This window comes from Papilio polytes, unplaced genomic scaffold, assembly GCF_000836215.1.
Source record: "Papilio polytes unplaced genomic scaffold, Ppol_1.0 DF822400.1, whole genome shotgun sequence".
Classification (NCBI taxonomy): domain Eukaryota; kingdom Metazoa; phylum Arthropoda; class Insecta; order Lepidoptera; family Papilionidae; genus Papilio; species Papilio polytes.
The window spans coordinates 532145-551079 of NW_013526804.1; the positions used below are offsets into that span (position 1 = coordinate 532145).

General features: G+C 33.6%; 2 protein-coding genes across 2 annotated transcripts in view; one reads left to right on the top strand and one right to left on the bottom strand.

Annotated features, from left to right (window-relative positions):
- The window catches only part of LOC106106145 (ABC transporter G family member 20), a 34172-nt gene extending 24649 nt beyond the window's left edge, over positions 1-9523 (top strand). The window contains exons 4-16 of the mRNA XM_013286691.1: positions 1865-2001; positions 3173-3298; positions 3682-3775; positions 4267-4452; positions 5503-5747; positions 5959-6202; positions 6361-6538; positions 6758-6873; positions 7006-7076; positions 7197-7294; positions 7702-7869; positions 8252-8359; positions 8873-9523. Coding sequence (XP_013142145.1) covers positions 1865-2001; positions 3173-3298; positions 3682-3775; positions 4267-4452; positions 5503-5747; positions 5959-6202; positions 6361-6538; positions 6758-6873; positions 7006-7076; positions 7197-7294; positions 7702-7869; positions 8252-8359; positions 8873-9066 — 1965 coding nt within the window. The 3' untranslated portion in view covers positions 9067-9523. The remainder of the gene's footprint in view (positions 1-1864; positions 2002-3172; positions 3299-3681; positions 3776-4266; positions 4453-5502; positions 5748-5958; positions 6203-6360; positions 6539-6757; positions 6874-7005; positions 7077-7196; positions 7295-7701; positions 7870-8251; positions 8360-8872) is intronic.
- Positions 9524-11437: 1914 nt separating this feature from the next.
- On the bottom strand, positions 11438-15931 carry LOC106106131 (lysyl oxidase homolog 3). The gene is made up of 9 exons (XM_013286670.1): positions 15646-15931; positions 15169-15309; positions 14629-14879; positions 14050-14281; positions 13425-13576; positions 13054-13190; positions 12617-12774; positions 12408-12502; positions 11438-11679 (listed from the first exon to the last, which is right to left on the bottom strand). The coding sequence occupies exons 1-9, from the start codon at positions 15809-15811 to the stop codon at positions 11557-11559; spliced, it is 1455 nt and encodes a 484-aa protein (XP_013142124.1). The 5' UTR covers positions 15812-15931; the 3' UTR covers positions 11438-11556.
- Between the last annotated feature and the right edge of the window lie 3004 nt (positions 15932-18935).

Here is an 18935-nt window from a genome sequence, read left to right on the forward strand (position 1 = left end):
AGCTGTTGCCCGCGACTTCATCCACGCTATATTAAAATAAAAAAGTAGCCAGTCCATATTATCTACACTAATATAATGAAACGTTAACACACACTTCGTGGCGTAGGATGTCAGCAATCACAGTATATTTTTGAAGAATTATTTCTTTAATAAAAATGCCTACACTTACAACACGCTATAGGCTATATATTTTTACACTAATAAACTTAGGGGGTAAATAAATTAAAAAAAAAAACCAGCCTCATGTGGGAAAGGCACCAGTAACTACAAGCTGCCAACATTAAGGAAGCAAGGTTATGGTAACAGTAATTATGACATTTGCAACTTTATAATTTCATGCGAATGAAGCCGCACGGGAACAGCTAATAGGAGACATATGTAGGTTTATTTGTCTATAGATTCCATTGTAACATCCTGTATTTTGAACTGAACAAAATTTTGGCGACTTAACCAATCAATCTTCCTGGCATTATCCCAATCATGTTGGGAGTGATATTAAAACTGACAAGCAATTATTTATTAACATCCATTATCGGTTTAAAAAACTATTTTAACGTAAGCGAATGATTAAAAAATGTTACAGAAAAATTGTATTTTATTGTATACTAGAAATGTATTGTACAAAATTTGTGTATTTTAAAACACTCTGTAGTTTGAATCTCGTGTTTAATAGTTTGCAGACAATTGTTTACTAAGGCTGTATCCTAGCCTCGTATTCGACTTGGACTTTAGACTTGTTTGTTCGTTCAACCGGATTAATAGTGTTTGTTGTTAATTGACGTTGTCTCAAGTTATATAACTTACTTTACCCGTCATGATGATATTCCAAATTCAAATTTCATAACATGATTTACGGAATTTAAATCATGTATAGTTAGAGCGGGTGCCTTTGACTAAACTATCGCACTACTATTGTGCGATTGTCGATTGTTTCGCAGCCAATTCAACTGTTTAGTTGCACAACTAAAAATATAGTAGTGTGCGCACCATTATGAGCTTATAGGAATCAAAGCGTGACTTACCAGTTACTGGATAGTCATAAGTCTGTGTGCGCTCTTATGCTGATGAAATTCTCTAACCCGATGTTCATAAGACCAAATAATATACATAGCCGCCTTCCTGCTCGTTTCTAAAACATTTTTTACGAGATAGTTATCGTAATGTAGCTATTTTGTAAATGTTAGTTATTTAGTCGCATAATCCATGTTGGATTAAGCGACTAAATACCAATGTAACTTTAAACTGTCATGGTTTTTACAAATGTAATGTTCGTAAGATACGGGTTTCTGTGCCGAAATATCGGGAGCTAAAATAATCCAATCGTGGTAAGAAATCCGTATCTTACGAATATTATGTAAATACGAATGGTATTTGAAGTACAAATATTTATCTAATCGTGGCAGAATAACTATGGAAGTAAAATCAATACGATGAGGTAAAAATAAATTAAAAGCGGCTCGCTAATTAATTATTGTAATCAACTTGCTCACTCAGAGTCATTATTTGATCACTAATGAACTCCCTCAGTGTGTTTATCATCATGAAAAATCAGTCTAAGTCCAACTGAACTTAAATATATGTTTGGGATGTCTTAAGTTAAAAATTAGATAGAATATTTTAATTACTCTAAAGAATACAAAAACCCATGGTTCCATGTTCCTTTCTATAGATCACTAACTGTTGCTCACGACTTCGTCTTCGTGAAATTAAAAAAAAACATAGGCTAACTCATTGATACCGTTGCTTTTTAAAGGTGAAAAAATTTAAATCGACCTAGTTTTTGAGTTATCGCAATGTATAGAGAAATCCAAAAATAAAAATCTTTCTTTTCCGTAATGTTAGTAATAACCTTTTATTGTTGTAGGAAATTGCACTCTTTGGAGAGTTCTCTATTCGTGAAACGATGATATACTTCGGTTGGATAGCTGGCATGGGCTCGAGGGATGTGGATGAAAGGACTGACTTTTTGATATCACTGCTACAGCTGCCCAATCCTACGAGGTAAGGAAAACCACAGACTATTAATGCACATACTAGTACTATATTCATTAAAAAACTCATTTGTGCGATGAAATATTCTTGTAAAGTGAAAAAGTAATGTACTATTAGGTTTAATTTGTGGAAAAAAAATATATGGCATGTCTAAGAAAGTGTACACTGGAGGCCTTTTTTATATCATAAGGTGGCAAACGACAAGCAGCCAACAGAATCCGCCAAAATGGCGAAGCGACCGCTGCCCATAGACATTCGCAAAAGTTGATGCGTTGCCTACCCTTGATCGATGGAGGAGACGCACATAAAGAGGATATTTCCCTTTCCTATGTGTTTCCTGCACCGTCAAATCCACGTTCACTTCCCATCCTTTTCTTTTAAGAAAAAGGGAAGGGAAAGGGACTAAAGTTAAGGCTCTGGCCTAATTTTAGCCTATCCCTAGGTAAGAGTATTTGACGGCGAAGGAGATGCATAGTAAGGGTATCCTTTTTATGTGCATCTTCCAAAGTCGATTAAGTAGACAACGCATCTGCAATTACGGATGTCTATGGGTCGTGGACGCCATTTTGCCGGATTCAGGCGGCCACTTGCATTTTGTCACCTTATAATAGAAAAAAGATAAAAGATTTCTTGTCTGTGGTTCGTATACATATTCCGGGACACCCTGTATAGTAATTAATTTAGTTTCACAGTGAATTAATTAGAAAATACTTTCGCGATCCTTCTCTCAAGAAAACAAAGAGTTACGTCATCCCTATTTTAAGTCTATTATAAAATCATTTTTTTTATTATTTTGACTACATCTATTGTCATATTCAAATATACTTATTTTAATATAAGTACCTACACATCGTGGGAATCCGTTTTATCAAAGAAATCTTTATTCATTTGCAAATAGTCACTTACGTTTATTTTTTAAATAACATTTGAATAGGAAGATAAAAAACAAAAACATTTGAGATTTTAAATAAACAAGTTATTTGAATTAATAATTCTAATTTTCAACACTTATTTATTCGATGTTTAGGTTTATTTGTTAATTTAATTATTATGCAATAATTAATAATTTAATTGCATTATTAACTAAATAGCTGATTGCTATGACTCATTTTTACAAAAAAACATCAGTACATTTAGATAAGAACCCATTTTCGATGTATTCATGATTTTTTTTTGACAGACAAGTTAAGAACTTATCCGGAGGGCAGCAGAGACGAGTTTCGCTTGCAGCTGCATTGCTGCACGAGCCCGAACTACTGATATTGGACGAGCCGACTGTGGGCGTTGATCCAGTATTGAGACAAAGGTATAATAGAAAAGAGATAATCTTTTACTAATACTTTCAGTATTACCAATAAGCTAAATATAATGGTAGTTGTAGTTTCTTGAATCCCACTCGAAGGACCATATGTAGCAAAATTAAAATTAATAATTAGAACGGGCGCACACGTTTGAGTTAAATATCGCACAACTGTAGTGCGTTTGTCATTTGTTACGCAGCCAATTCAACTGTTTAGTTGTTCAATTAAAAATCGAGTAGTGTGCGCACCTCCATACATATATGCTCATAGGATTGAAAGCGCAACTAAATAGTTGACCTACAGTTTAGTCAAAGGTCAAAATCATCTTGATAGAGATTAAAATGTCTTCGTTTAATGGTTATTGTAAAGTTATCAATATTTCTTTCAGTATCTGGGACCATCTTGTAGAGATCACCAAAGGCGGAAGAACAACTGTCATCATCACAACTCATTACATCGATGAAACTAAACAAGCGAATATTGTGAGTTTTTAAATTGTCAACTTGTAACATGAGAATGATTTACTGAACTGATTTATACAGTATTTCATCATTCATCATCATAACCAGCTCCCTACCCTAAGTAAGGGTGACTAGGCCATAGTCATCCACGCTGGCCCACTGCGGGTTGGTTGACTTCACACATATCTTTGTATTCCTTCGCCGACATGTGCAGACATCACGATGTTTTCCTTCACCGTAAGAACGTCGTGTAAATTGTACATGTACAGTATACATTCATTAAATAAAAAATCAAATAAAAAAAAATGACAAACGTCAGACTGCACAGGGAATTGATCCAGGGTCCCCGAACTAGGCACAGTCTGTATCGCAAAGACTAGTTATGTACTTCTTTTCTCCTGCTACTATCTTCAATAAGTTTGTTTTTAAATTTTTCGTTAATGTCGTTGGCTAATTGACCATAACAACTGTTTGTTTAATTACATTTTGTTTAAAATAAATTTTGTTTCTAGATCGGTTTGATGCGCGGTGGTCGATTCCTCGCCGAAGAGTCTCCAAGCGAGCTGATCCGACGTTACCAGGCCGAGAGTTTAGAAGATGTATTCCTCAAGCTGGCGGTGCTGCAGAATATGGGGAAACGTCGCCGCTCCAGCATCTTGGCCGGAGTGGTGGAAAAGGTGGAATTACCAGCGATACCGGTAAGAGACCAAAAGAGAATACAGAGTCTTTAAAATTAAAGAATTGGAATGAAGGGTGAAATAACGATAAGTAGAATTTCTAATGTAAATATTAGGATAAGTGTAGCTAAGGGCATTCCTAAAGAAATGTATGTGACCATGTTAAATTCATAACTACAACAGCTAGCACAACTAATTAAGGAAGGTTAAGTAAGGGGTTAAACGCACTGAGATCTGTCATATATTTTATCTGTGTTATTAAAATTAAAATGTTAGGTAAAGGTCGGTACTCCGAAATAAAGTTAGTCGATATGCCACTCGTCTATCTCTTCACACCTCTCCCACGTTATAAATTATAAACCAGAGCTGTAAGGTTATTTCGCATGTGTATTATATTTGACTAGTCTTCGCCTGCGACTCCGTCCACGTGGAATTAAAAAGTAGCCTACGTGTTCTTCCAGGGTATCTATCCAGCAGTTTAGGCTACAAACTCTAACAAACATCTATCCATCCATCCAATCTTCTGCATTTATAATTAGTAACACTAGTAAGATTTTCTAGTTCAATGCTCTTGTTTTGTTAAAATCTTGTGTTTGCTTTTACAAAGCAAAATGTGTTTTTAACGCCATAAGTATGTTTCCAAACAGTTGGAGGGCACAATAAACAAACAAATAACAAGCGATGCTTTGAGCCTATCCAAATGTTTATTTTCCGGGAAGGTAACACGGCTTTGGCGATTTAAAAGCCGATATTTGTATATTTAGGTTTTGTAATGAAATATTTTTCTATCAATGTTTATTGTGTATGGTGAAGAAAATTTTAGATAATTGAAGAGATTTCTCTTCTGTTTTATTTATCAAATAATTGTTAATTCTTGTAGTGATTCATTCATCGTATTTGAAATTTTACGTAATTTTAGTAAATAAGAGGCTTAAAAATTCACTGATTTTGTTTTTGTATAGTAATCTTTATGCTTTAATGTTTTTATTAACATCATTTATTTTTGGTTTCAAAATAAAATAAATTATTTATCTACTTAACAGTATTGATACAGAGAATGTTTCTTTCCAGGACCCTGCTGCGATAGACTTAGAAGAGGCGGAAATTGGAGAGATTTCTGGTGAATTTGGTGACAACGTGTCAATGAGTAGCAAGAGTCGTGTAGTTGTAACACCAGAATTGATCGCGCCAGTAGAAGCTTTGCCACCTGAAGAGAAACCACCAACAGGTTGCTTGGAGCGGATAAAACCTATGAAATGGCATCACATGAGGGCATTGCTGTGGAAGAATTTCTTAAGTCTATTCAGGAATTGGGGGTTAGTAACAACTTTATAGGATGTAAACATATTATTTTTTACATAGAAGTAGTACAATTAAACATAAATGAATTGAAATATTCTATACGACGAAATTGTAGCATGACTGACGTTAGATGACGTATCAATCAGATCTTTGTAATTTTCCAAATAAAGTTGGGATGTTTTAATATTTATATTAAGATTTGTTAAAGATTATCTTTTTTTACAGTCTCATCGCATTTATAATTGGTCTACCGGTATCACAGATGATATTGTTCTGTTTGGCAATCGGACACAATCCAGTCGGCTTGCCCATCGCTGTTGTTAACTACGAATTAGGACCGAACAGCTCGATGGCCGACTGTCATTACGACCCGAACCATTGCCCTCAAGACCCGGAAACTTACGAATGGAACTTAACGAGATTCAGCTGCCAGTATTTGGATTATCTCTCAAAGAGGCAAAGCAATTTAGTAAGTGAACAAGCTCTTTTATACTTACTAGAATAGTCTATTAAATTTGTACAAATGTTGACAAAAATATCACTTCAGCTGTCTGCATGTTGCACTAAAAGTAAGGTTTTGAAATCTTTTATACTACAGACTTCTAAAAACAATGGAAACGTTTTCAGATATACTATCCGACCAAAGAAGACGCGATGCGCGCGGCGCAGCGAGGGAAGGCGCGTATTGTTCTAGTTTTTGCTTCCAACTTCTCTGAGAGTTTACAAATGCGGGTGACGGACCCGAGGCACGCGGATGACGGCACCATAATGAGCTCTGCTATGGAGGCGCATTTAGACGATACCGGTAAGAATATACTTCGATTACTATTTTTTTTAATATTAAAATAACAAGTGAACAAGTGGCTTATTTAATTCAAGTAACTACTGCTCATAGACATTCAGAATCTGAGATACTTTGCCTTTATGGTCCATTTATGGAAGTCTACGATGGAAGTTTCTTACTAATAACTAGTAATATACAGAAGGCAGAAAGTATGTAAATAACGTATAATTTTGTTTCTAGACAAGCAAGTAGAATGGATGCTGGCACGGGAATTGCAACTAGCGTTTATGGCGACGACCGAACATTTGGCGGAGATATGTGGCTTACCTAAGAGTATTATGTCGTTGCCTGTTCATGTAAGTATGATAGGTATCATGTTTATTGCTCTTCTCAAAATTTAATCAACAAATACTCCATACTCGAGGAATTACTAGTTTAATTTTGCACAATTCGTTTTTTGTTTTTAATAATTGCTTCTATTATTTTAGTTCAACCAACCAATCTTCGGTCTTGAGGATCCCAACTTTACCGATTTCGCTGGACCTGGTGTTATACTTACGTGAGTATGGGTTAATTAAAATTTTTATTTTACTACATATCAATATTTCTCCCTATTTGTTAATTATTAATTCTCCCTATTTATTATTAATAGTGATATTAATTAGATTTTTACTTACAGGATTATCTTCTTCTTGGCGGTTGCTTTAACATCAGGGTCTATGTTAGCTGAACGTAATGAAGGCATACTGGAAAGATCTCTCGTGTCTGGTATTACTGGTAAGTAAATGATTTTTGAACCTCCAACATTTTATTTTATCAAATAGTTTAATATCTTCGTGCATTGTTCCCATATTGTTAACCGTTGACTTTTCAAATAGGAAATGGTAGTTACTCAGTTCATCTGTACGTTTTTATGTTTGTTACCTCCGCCCCTGGTTAACAGATTTGATTTTTTTTTAATTCGAAAAGTAGTGAAAGCAGCTGGGTCCTATCTTTGTTCAGTTAGTTTATCTAGCAATGCTCCAATTGTATGTAAATGTTATTCTATTTAGAATTTGGAGGATTTAGAGGAGTTCGGACGTTCGTCCGAACTAGATTTACCTTCATTTGTTACTTATTTTTCTGTTACTATTGCTATCAAATGTTTTACTCATATCCTTCATGAGTTTATTTCATTTTTCCAGGTACTGAAATTCTCTTTGCTCATGTGCTCGTGCAGATGATAGTAATGATAATACAAACTGCGATGGTCTTAATACTCGGCTTTGTGTTCTTCGGGTTGACTATCAACGGCCCCGTTGGCTGGGTTATTGTTTTGACTCTCATCACTGGATTATGTGGGATGACGTTTGGTAAGTAGATATAATTAAGATTTCGTAATATTATGACTAATAATCAAAGTCTGAATCTTGTTCTGTATTATGAGAATGTTTAGAAATTCTCAAAAAAACTAGAACTCGAAGCACAAAAACATGGAGAGTAACAAGCAACTTGTTCAATATTAAGTTTGCATGTAATGTAAAAAAAATCTTTTTCGCGACCGATGTTCAATGCCTATAAAAAAAGTTCATTTTAATACTGCTAGTAGGTAAGCAGTAATAGGAGATATGATAAGAAAATAAATAAGAGACAATCAATGGTCTTTTCTTAAAGTATTGGTACAAGCAATACTCATTTTACTTTTTAATGTTTTATTGACATGATTTTGATTTGATCTTTTTTACTTTGTTCTAGGATTCGTAGTGTCGTGTATTTGCGACACTGAGAGGACTGCGACATACTTGGCGCTGGGTTCCTTCTTGCCTATGATGTTGCTGTGTGGAATTATTTGGCCTGTTGAAGGTATGTATAACTTTTAATTTTATTACATTTGGTTCTTTTATTTAGAATTTCATCTTGCTTAAATTGCACTTGCCCTTATCCCTTATGGAGGGTCGGCACAGTATGTGCTGCTCTTCCATACTTGTATATCAGCCGTCATATCTCAATCAACACACACAATCCATCCATACTTTCTTCGGTCTTCCTCTTCCTTTGTAGCTATTCTTTTATTTAAATTTTTATTCTACAAATATTTGAATTACTAAGTTTTACGCCAAAGAATTTTCTACAGCAACATTTTCTTTCGTTGATGTAATACTTTTTCCTTTACTATGCCATACAAAGATTTAAAAAATTACTATTTTGAATGAAACTCATTTAGAAAATGTGATAAGTGCCTTGGCTCTTGGATTAGGGGTGAACCATTATACCGGTTTCAGGGTCACTACCACATTGCGCAAATTTAATGAAAACTTGTACGGCTACAGTTTTGTAATCCAAATCTATGCTATTTAAAATGATATTTCTTTTCAGGTATGCACAAAATCCTGCAATGGATCAGCTACGTTCTTCCTCTAACAAAGTCTACAGAGTCGTTGCGTTCAATGCTCCAGCGAGGCTGGACTGTCACAGTTCCAACTGTCTACTCTGGATTTGTCTCCACTGTGATATGGATCGTTGTGTACCTTACATTAAGTATATTACTTATTAAATTTAAAAAGGGATAAGTAGGAGAGTACTTTGATAGCAATAGTGGTGATTATGTATTATTTAGTGTAATTTGATGAATGTGATGTAAAAAAATTTGTGATTGTTGTGTGATGTCTGTTAAGTTTATCATTAAGGAGGTTATAATGGTAACGGAGTGTCTGTGGTTTTTACTCTATGTCCATAATGCAATTTAACTATAGATCAACAAGTTAGCTGACCCGATGGGCATAAGTAAAACGAAATTATGATCATTAGCCTTCCTTTTATGTTATTTCATGTCCAATGTAGTTTTGTTTAATTTGTCAAGGCCAATATAATAGTGCCTCTCATATATACACGTTCATTTTTGACTATAGGTGTAAAATAATTTTCATACTTAAGATTAGAGGTTTGCTCTTGGGTTTTATATTTGTGATTTTATACATTTTAAATAGATTTGTTTAGAACGCTTTATTTAATTTGGTGGACTGAAGCTATTCTCTATTTAATTTTAGTTTACATTTACTTTATTTTAATCGAAAATTTGTTTTTATTTTAAAGCTTAAATTCATGTAGACATTTATACAATTGTGATTTTAAAAATCGAACAACTCAAAATACAATGATCAGAAATATAAACACAGCAATTCTTTGTATTGATAATTATTATTCTTAACAATAATCGATTAGTACTTTATGATTGTATAAAACAAGTCGCTTTATGTGCATTGATTAAGGGAAGGCAACGCATCCGCAATTCCGGATTCGGGTTTTCGAAAAATTCTGACATCGATTGTTTTATGTATTGAATATTATTCCCACATATATTTATTCGCTTATTTACTACATAATATATTTTACAATCAAACATATTATGTTAAAAATAGAGCACCACCGGCTGCGGAATCCCATGACTCGTGCAACCAGGTCAGGGCTGAGACAGGAACCTGTATTGAATACATTGTTACAACATTTTCTGACATTAAGTGCAAACCTTTAAGTAAATTATCGCACAACTGATATGCGATTGTCGTTTGTTTCGTAGCCAATTCAACTGTTTAGTTGCACAACAAAACATCGAGTAGTGTGCGCACCTCCATATTAGCTCATAGGAATCAAAGTTCGATTAAACAGTTCTGCGATAGTTTAGTCGTAAAACAATTCTCTTATCATTTTAGAGTCGAGTTACCACTGTTAATTATTAGTCAGTTTATACGATTACCTAAATATTGAATGTTACCTTAAAATGTGACATCTATACTAATGTTATGAAGAAGAAAGATTTGTATTTTTGTATCTATTGAAATAACTCAAGTACTGGGCAGATTTTTTTTTAATTACACTCTGACGAAGCCGCGAGAAATAGCTAGTTTGTAATAAAAGTATGTTACGATGATTTAAAATTGATAAATCCATATTTATTTCGAATCAAATGTATTACGTTTGAAATTCATTTAATTTTATAACAAAATTTTTAACAATGAATTTTTTTTTTCCGACCTAAATAATTATATCGGATAATAATAATAACGAGATGTTTTGATTTTTAAAATCCTTATATTATCTTAATCAAATTTAACTAATTTTAATTTTATATGTAATGCAATAATTTATATGGTTTTTGGTATGATATACCGTTTGTACAAATAGCTGTGGTGTGCTCAAATTCATCAATTATGATGTGATAATAGTTTTTAAGGAAATAAACAATATTTTACTACGATTTGTGATTTTTTTACTAACCTAATACTATCATGTAGTATATGGCAACACTGTTATCGTCCTGGCGGCATGCCAGCAAGTCAGTCCTATCCGAGCTATTGACCACCAGCATATAATAAATGTTCATAGCTTTTTTTGAGTTACAAAGATAGCTTCTATTTAAAACTTAATACTCAGCTGTCAAATTACAGTTAATTATGGTTCAAAATTAACAGTTTACTGAATTGCTAAAAAGGAAAAATTAAGAAATAACAACAATGGTACATCAATGGTACATGTTTAAATAAAATTTATTTCTGGCAACATCGTTCTTGTGGTAGACAAGTCTACAAAAGACTGTTTATTCTTTGTTCGTCTGCACAACGAATAGCGTCGCAGCATGTCGTTTTAAAAAACAAATGCAATTCTTAGGTAGTTTATTTCAGTTTAAACATTTCTTACTGTTTACTCAAGTTACTTAAGGGTACAGAACATAATTATTAATTAGCTGTTCCCGGTCGGTTTCATCTACATTTATTACTTTATGATTCTAATTTTTGATTGTGATCTCAAAAATAGGAATAGAAGACTATACGTGACAAATGCAAGAAAGATCTTCTCTTTGATCATATACCTTTTTTTGGTATAATTTAAACATTAAGAGCCTCTCCCATCACTGGCTGATAGACTCAGATAGCTTAAAAATGTCAGATATGGGAACAAAATCCAATATTGCCATCGCATATTTTACACATTGGATTGTTATTAGACAATTTACAATTTGTTGGAACAGGCGCTTAGAGTTCAAGATAACGTAAATCTATGGTCTATGGTCTTTCAAGTCGGCAACCATAGACAGCGGCGTAAATGTCAGTTATAGTAAGTGAACAGGACGCCGCGTTGTTATGGTACTGCTGTTCTGCTACTCTTGCATGTGGGTTTACTGCAACCTGTGACAAATGAAATGTAGTTTTAAGTTTATTTAATTATAGACTTTTAAAAAATTCAGACACGGCATATTGAACAAAAAAATTTCACCGGTACTTTCTCTGAAAGGTACTATATCAGTTGTCAAGTTTAGTACCACCTTGTATTAATCTTACTAATATTATAAATGCGAAAGTTTAGATGGATGGATGGATGGATAGATAGATGGATGTATGGATGTTTGTTAGCGTTTGTAGCCTAAACAGCTGAACGGATCTCTATGAAATTTGGCATAGGTTTAGAGCATAGTCTGGAAGAACACATAGGCTACTTTTTATCCTGGGAATAGTTACGGTTCCCGTGGGATTCATTAATTGAGTTTTTGAATGTTTACTCGATCATTCTGCAACGGTTCAATATATCTTATTGAAATTTGGCACAGATATAAAACAAAGTCTGGAGTAAACATGGAATAAGCTTTATCCCCGAGAAATGTCCGGTTCCCGAGGGATACGTAACTTTTTGTAATTTATATAGTTTGTATGTTTTCTAATACCACGCGAAAGAAGTCGCGGGCAACAGCTCGTTTGTAATAAAATATTTTACATTATAAGGAGCTCCATCTTTTGTTGTATAGTAAACTGAACAGAATAACAGATTTTGTGAAAAATGTTTCAAGTGATATATCAAATTAATGTCAATTATGCCTCCTCTATATGTGTTTTGAATGCTTTTGGTATTGTCAACTAACCTTAAAAGTGTACTGTCCAGGGTCAACGTCTGTTACATCAACCCATTGGCAATCTATATTGTAGTGGTATACGTCAGAACAATTGACAGATACTCCTAGAAAAAAAGATAATAAAAAATAGGTATCTATAATTAGCAAGGACATCTAAGACATTGGTTAGGTTCTGTTGAATCATAATGGAATTTGGAACTAATATTTTTGTAATGTACCTTGATCTCCATAATTTTTGCATGAATATTTCTTATCGATACCAGGTAAGCAGGTGTTGTCTTCTAAACAGAATGATGCTTTATGGCCCTCTGCTATCCTGGTACCTGCACCATTAAGGATGTCGAATGTTGCGAACACTTCCATACTATGATAGTGCCTGCAAAAGCAATTATTATTACACCTATCTTAAATTTACACAAAAATTAACTAGATGGCGCTGTTTTTAATTTTTTTGACGATTATAATATTAAAACTAAAAAATATGAATATACAACTGTGTTAGAAACCTGGCAAAATTGTTTTAATACAAACAATGCCAATAACATTCTTGCAAAAAGGTCATAATCATCACCAGCTCACTATATCTCTGATACTTTCTTAACAAACCATACTTTTTATAAAAATGTTCAAATAAGCAACAAAAATGTTTACATACATATGACAAAGATGCCATTGCCACAAATGCTTCGGTAGATAAGGTCGGAACTCCGCATTGCCGATGTTCAACGAAGACGCCGTAAATCTAAGAAGACGACGAGTTTCATATTGCCAGTTTGCATTACTTTGTTGAATCTACAAATAGAAGAAATATGTAAAATCAGAGATACCATATCTTATAATACTAAACCAAAACTTACGTAAATATATGCGATAGGGCTGCCAACATACAAAAAGAATAGATCAGAATATTGTCGGCGGAAAAATGCGAAGACCAGTTTTAAAACTAAAGATAGAACTAAAATTAAAAGGCAGCCATAATTATAAGTAACAGTTATAACGTAAGCTTTTAATACAGTAGTAGTATACCTCGTAAGCTGATTTGCTCAAACAATTCTCTTCCATAGCACACTGGAGTTGATACATGGGTACGTCATGCAAGTGGGCGGTACGTTCTATAGCAGTCGTGTCCAGAAGTAAATCTGCCAGCTGCTGCGTGCAAGCAACAGCTGCTACGTGGCCTGGAAATAAAAGAGATTAACCATACGTAAACAATTATGAACAATTTTTTTTATAATATAAGGTGACAAACGAGTAAGCAGCCACTTGAATCCACCGAAATGGAAAGCGAGCGCTGCCCACAAACCAATGTTTGTCAATACGGAGGAGGAGACGCATATAAAGAGGACATTTCCCCTTCTTTTGCATCTCCTCCACCGGCAAATCCAATTTTCATTCCCATCCCTTCCTCTTAGGAAAAGGGTGGAAAGGGAAAGGGACTAAAATTAGACCTCCGGACCCACGCTCATCAGACGAAATGCGGAATTGCTTTCACTTCACGCTTGTTTTCTGTGTGGTCGTGGTATTACACCGGGCGAGCCGGCTAATTGTGCGAGGATGTTAAAGCGGGCTCTACCACTGTTATGAATATGTAATTGTAAATATTCCAATTTTTTTAATCAGTACTTTAATAAGAATACGTTTTCTTTCTAACCTTTTTCACCAGGACACACCACTTGTCCGTACGCACTGTGCTTGCACATGAAAAGGTTCGTCTCATTTCCTTCACACTGAAGTCCACTTAGAACGATTCTAGATGAGCCGAAATAATCAGTTTGGATAGCTTGCTCTGCATAACCAAGCGCTAAATGTCTGCAGACAGCTGAAGCTTCGTAGAGCGTCCAACCATCCGGACAGATACTACCCCAGAATCCATCTTGATATATCTAAAAAAACAAAGCTAGACAAAACATTTCTTGAATAATTTTTATTTCACTAGACGATGACTTATGATTTCATTTAATAATTAGCATTTATTAAACATCTGATAGCCGTGAAGGAATTATTTTTATTTCTGCTAAATCTTTCACTTTAGAGCGGGCACACACTTTTGTCTAAACTACCGCATAGCAGTTGTGCGATTGTCGATTGTTTCGCAGTTAATTCAAATGTTTTGCACAACTAAAAATCGAGTAGTGTGCGCACCTCCATATAAGCTCATAGGAATCAAAGCGAGACTAAACAATTGTGCGACAGTTTCAGGTGTGCGCACGCTCTTAAGAATCATACTAACCTCAACTCTTCCTTCGTTAGAATTTCTACCGCCTACAAGACGTAAGCTAGTTCTACGCATATCTAGCACATGGCTAAGTGGCATTTTATTCTTCTTCAAGTTCAACGGTATAGGAACTTCTTCCTTCTCTCGACAAATGACACCGGCAGCTTCGCCGCTGTCGCAGTCAGATGTTCCCCATTCAGCGAATATGCAATGAGATAATGATTCCTCATTCCCTTCACACACTACGTCGTCCATCCAATATTTCCCTGGAATTAAGAAGCTTTAATATTTTTATTCAATAAAATCATTTAATGATAACAATTGTTTGAATAATGGAGTCAAAACAGTCTTTGCTGATAGCGGTAAATCTACGATAAATTCCATAAAAGTTATGATAGTAAGTCTAAGAAGAAAGAAAATATTTGTCCATGCTCTAATGAAGATCAAAGAAGATTTGATAATTTAGCCACAGATTAGGAAGCTTTAAAGATAAGACCGAGATGCTAAACGAACGAGTCAACTTTAATTATGGAATTAAGTAAAAATTGTTTATACTTCTCGCTTCTCCGAATTGTCCGCCATGTGTTGGTACACCAGTTTTATTGTATGTTTTACAGACGACTTGCGCTGCAGCATGGTCCCACGAGTCATCGCAAATGGCGCCCCACCGACCCGCGTGATAGATGTACACGTTACCTGAAAATCGTTGAAGCCAATAACATGTTGATGGGTTTTACTTGACCTGGGTTGGTTCGTTATCTCTGTTTTTATCTTACTATGTAGGAATAAGGTCTTCTAAATAGATCATTACATGTCAGTCTACTCTTTTTTTATGTCACATTTCACGCAATCCGTCTTTTCCGAGGACTGTCTCCTGATCTTTTACGTGAATATTTAATTTCTTTGTTATATACGATTCATTTACTAACGTATTGCCAAACCGTTTTATTTATTAGGGATATTAGAGGTAGGATATAAAAGTGAAAAGCTATAAAAATCTTAAGAACAACATTATAAAAATAAATTTCTTACCTTCAAATTCATTGGCACCTCCGATTAATTTTATTTTCCCTTCCAAATGTTTTCTTCGATTGATTAGTTTTTGTATAAAATTCGCTCGCGCGGATCTCTGGGCTTCGTCTAAGTCCCTACTTAATACTGATTGAAATAATAAAACAAGTAATATTCTTATATACATTATTTCTAATGCTTTCTATTCTTTACATAATGTATTTAATAAACTTCATCATCTATTTACTTTGGTTTTAAATTAACTGAGTTTGATTTTATACTACGTTACTTGTCATTAAAATCTCATATTAATCAAAATTAATTTGTTTTTTGTCGACACTTTAATACACGAACAATTTTAAATGTAAACATAACCTCAAAGTTGTGATAAATTTGAAAAATTCCACAAACAACTTAATTAGAATTACTCTTTATATAACAATTACGTAATATATTATTTAGATTTTTTTAAATTGCCACACAATTTTTATTCAAATAATTATTCTACATAACAATAAAGGCAGTTGAAGTTCTGACATCAGCTTCGCAACTGAATTAAATACGTATTCTAATTGTTAAGGAACTGTAACTAGTTCAATGCCAATGAACTATACTTTTGAATAACAATTAAATGTAAAAGCTTAGTTATCTCTTAATAAATACTATGTAGCTCAAGAATTCGTCCGCGTGGAATTAAAAAAATAATAAAAAACATAGCTTATATTAAGATAAAGAAGCAAGGTTCTTATGGCAACGGTAATTTTGACATTTGCAATTGACAATTTGAGAAATGTAAACAATAAAAAAAAGTTTTTATAATTTCGTGCGGATGAAGCCGCATGGGAACAGCTAGTCTTTGATAACAGCCTTGTAAAAATTGTTTAGATAGTTTATTTACTTCTCATTTAGGTTTTTATGTCACCTGTAGCCAAAGGATATAATCTATTTTTAGTGTAGTGGTGTAGGTAGATTTAATATGTTTAAACTACCGTCATGAACTACTAGAGTATTTAATTTGTATTTTAAAGAGTTTAAAATGCGTCTATGTCGTGATTAAAATGAAGAGGAATTATACGCCTAAATAAATTTGACATGGCATTTAATGAGAGCAATTGACGCCATGCAGTGTGGTCGATTCAATTGACACAAATAACAAGACGAATGGAATTGTTTATGTAAGTTACTGGAATTTTCATTTAATTATTCTAGTCTTGTAGGAAACATCTCGTTTAAATTAATTTTGCATGTTACAGTATGATTGTAGACATCTTATCTTACTAATATAATAAATACGAATGGTTAGATAGATGGGTGATCGTAATACTTTGTAGCCTAAACTGCTAAACTGATCTTGAAATTTGGTATAGATGTAGAGGATAGTCTACTTACTTTTATTTTTTTAATACGACGCGGACGGAAACTAGGAGTTTTATAATCTTTTTTATAGATATCATACTGTCATGTGTAATACCAGTAACTAGCATGCCAGGTATTATTCCGTTTTACTGGAATGTGTTTTTTACGCCTTTACATGTGTATCTCTTTTTAAGGAATGACAATATGTTTTAGTTGTTTTTTGATAAAGATAATGAAACAAATGAATCACGCAAATTAATTACGGGCCAAACTATATTATGCTATCTGTAACAATCAATCAGTGCAACGTATATTTAAATCTAAGATCAGGGTTGTGATATTCTAGATTGATTTATAAATGGGCAAGACCTTTGGTATTGCCGTTTATTTAAATATAACGACCTTATTCCAATTTATAATAGGACAGAAACAAGATCGTGTAACGCAATGGTTATTTTATTAAATTAAAAAAAAATTACTGCCCTTTGATTTTACTTCTACGATATTCTTAAAAATATATAGAAACTTTCAATATGTCATCATCAACTTGACCATATCCTTACCATACATCTCTATCAGCCGTCATATCTGAATCCACTCCTTTCTTAAGCATATCCTCTTTCACACAATCCATCCATACTTTATTCGGTCTTCTTCTACCTTTGTAGCCATCCCCAATCAATTTTAACCCTATCTTGTTTATGTCCCCATTATCTCGTCGCGTAACATGTCCATATCACAAGTTGTGGATTAATGCAATCCATACACGTTATGTTTCGCATGACAGATATCACATACATAATTGTGCAGATTTGTTACTAAGAAAACGATTTGCGAGGTCAAAATTGACATGTAAAAACGTGTGTCGCCTGCATTATTAAGATAGTAAATTGTTTGTGCTTAGAACACTACACACAATAGTGTATGAGAAATGTACTTAAAAACTTTTAAAGAAAGGAATAAAAGATATCCTAGCGTGTAACAAAGAGAAACGTTGTGATAAAAAGATTAGACCCGTAACACAATAGGGGAGGGCACGCTGCCCGTCAAAGTGAAATCCAAAGCAAATATATCGTCTTTTAAAGAGATTTCGAGTGCGGTGCCCACGAAATAAAATGCGTTAAAAATAAAATACTTAAATACTACGAAAAAGAATCTAATACTAATCGAGTTTTAAATTGCGATAAAATTGTATTGTGTATTTTTATTTGTTTTAGAAAAGTACTATTCTTATTTAAGTAAAAAAAATGGAAATCGTATTTATTTAAAAAGTATTATGAAAATCACCTCTAACACTCATTTTTCGAAATTATCATCGCCCTCGTAAGTTTCTTTGTATCGGCGTCGTCGTCTTTTATTTCAAAGAAAAGAGAATACTTATCAATAGAATGGTTTTTTAAATGAAAGATTAACGAGTCTTTTATTAATTTATTTATGCATATTTATTTTCAACTACCTGTTCCCATGCGACTTCATCCGTATAAAGTTATAAAAATTTCACTTTTTCACATTTGTCAAATTATCAATTGCAAATGTCAAAATGACATGACATGATGTCAAACCATGACAACCTTGCTTCCTTGATGTTGGCAACAACTTATGGTCTCTTTCCCACATTAGGGTTTTTATCCAAAAATTTACCCCTAAGTTTTTTTTTGGGCGGCTCTGTGCCGCCCTCTCATACCCCTAACATTTGGATCTGGGATGTTGCTTATTTTTTTCCTATTTTCAACTTATTATCTTTGTTAAAACTTAAACTAAATTTACAATATTATACTTTAACTGTTTACAAAATTTCCTATCTTGTCTTATTTCTAAATATCCCATTTTGCCCTACTTATTTTCGAAATTCAATAAACTCTTCTCTCGTAGCTTCATTCCTTAGTAAGCTATTTAAACTGTCTCTATTTATTCTGATATTTATTTTTGTTTCTGTTTCAGTTCTTCTTGCGGCG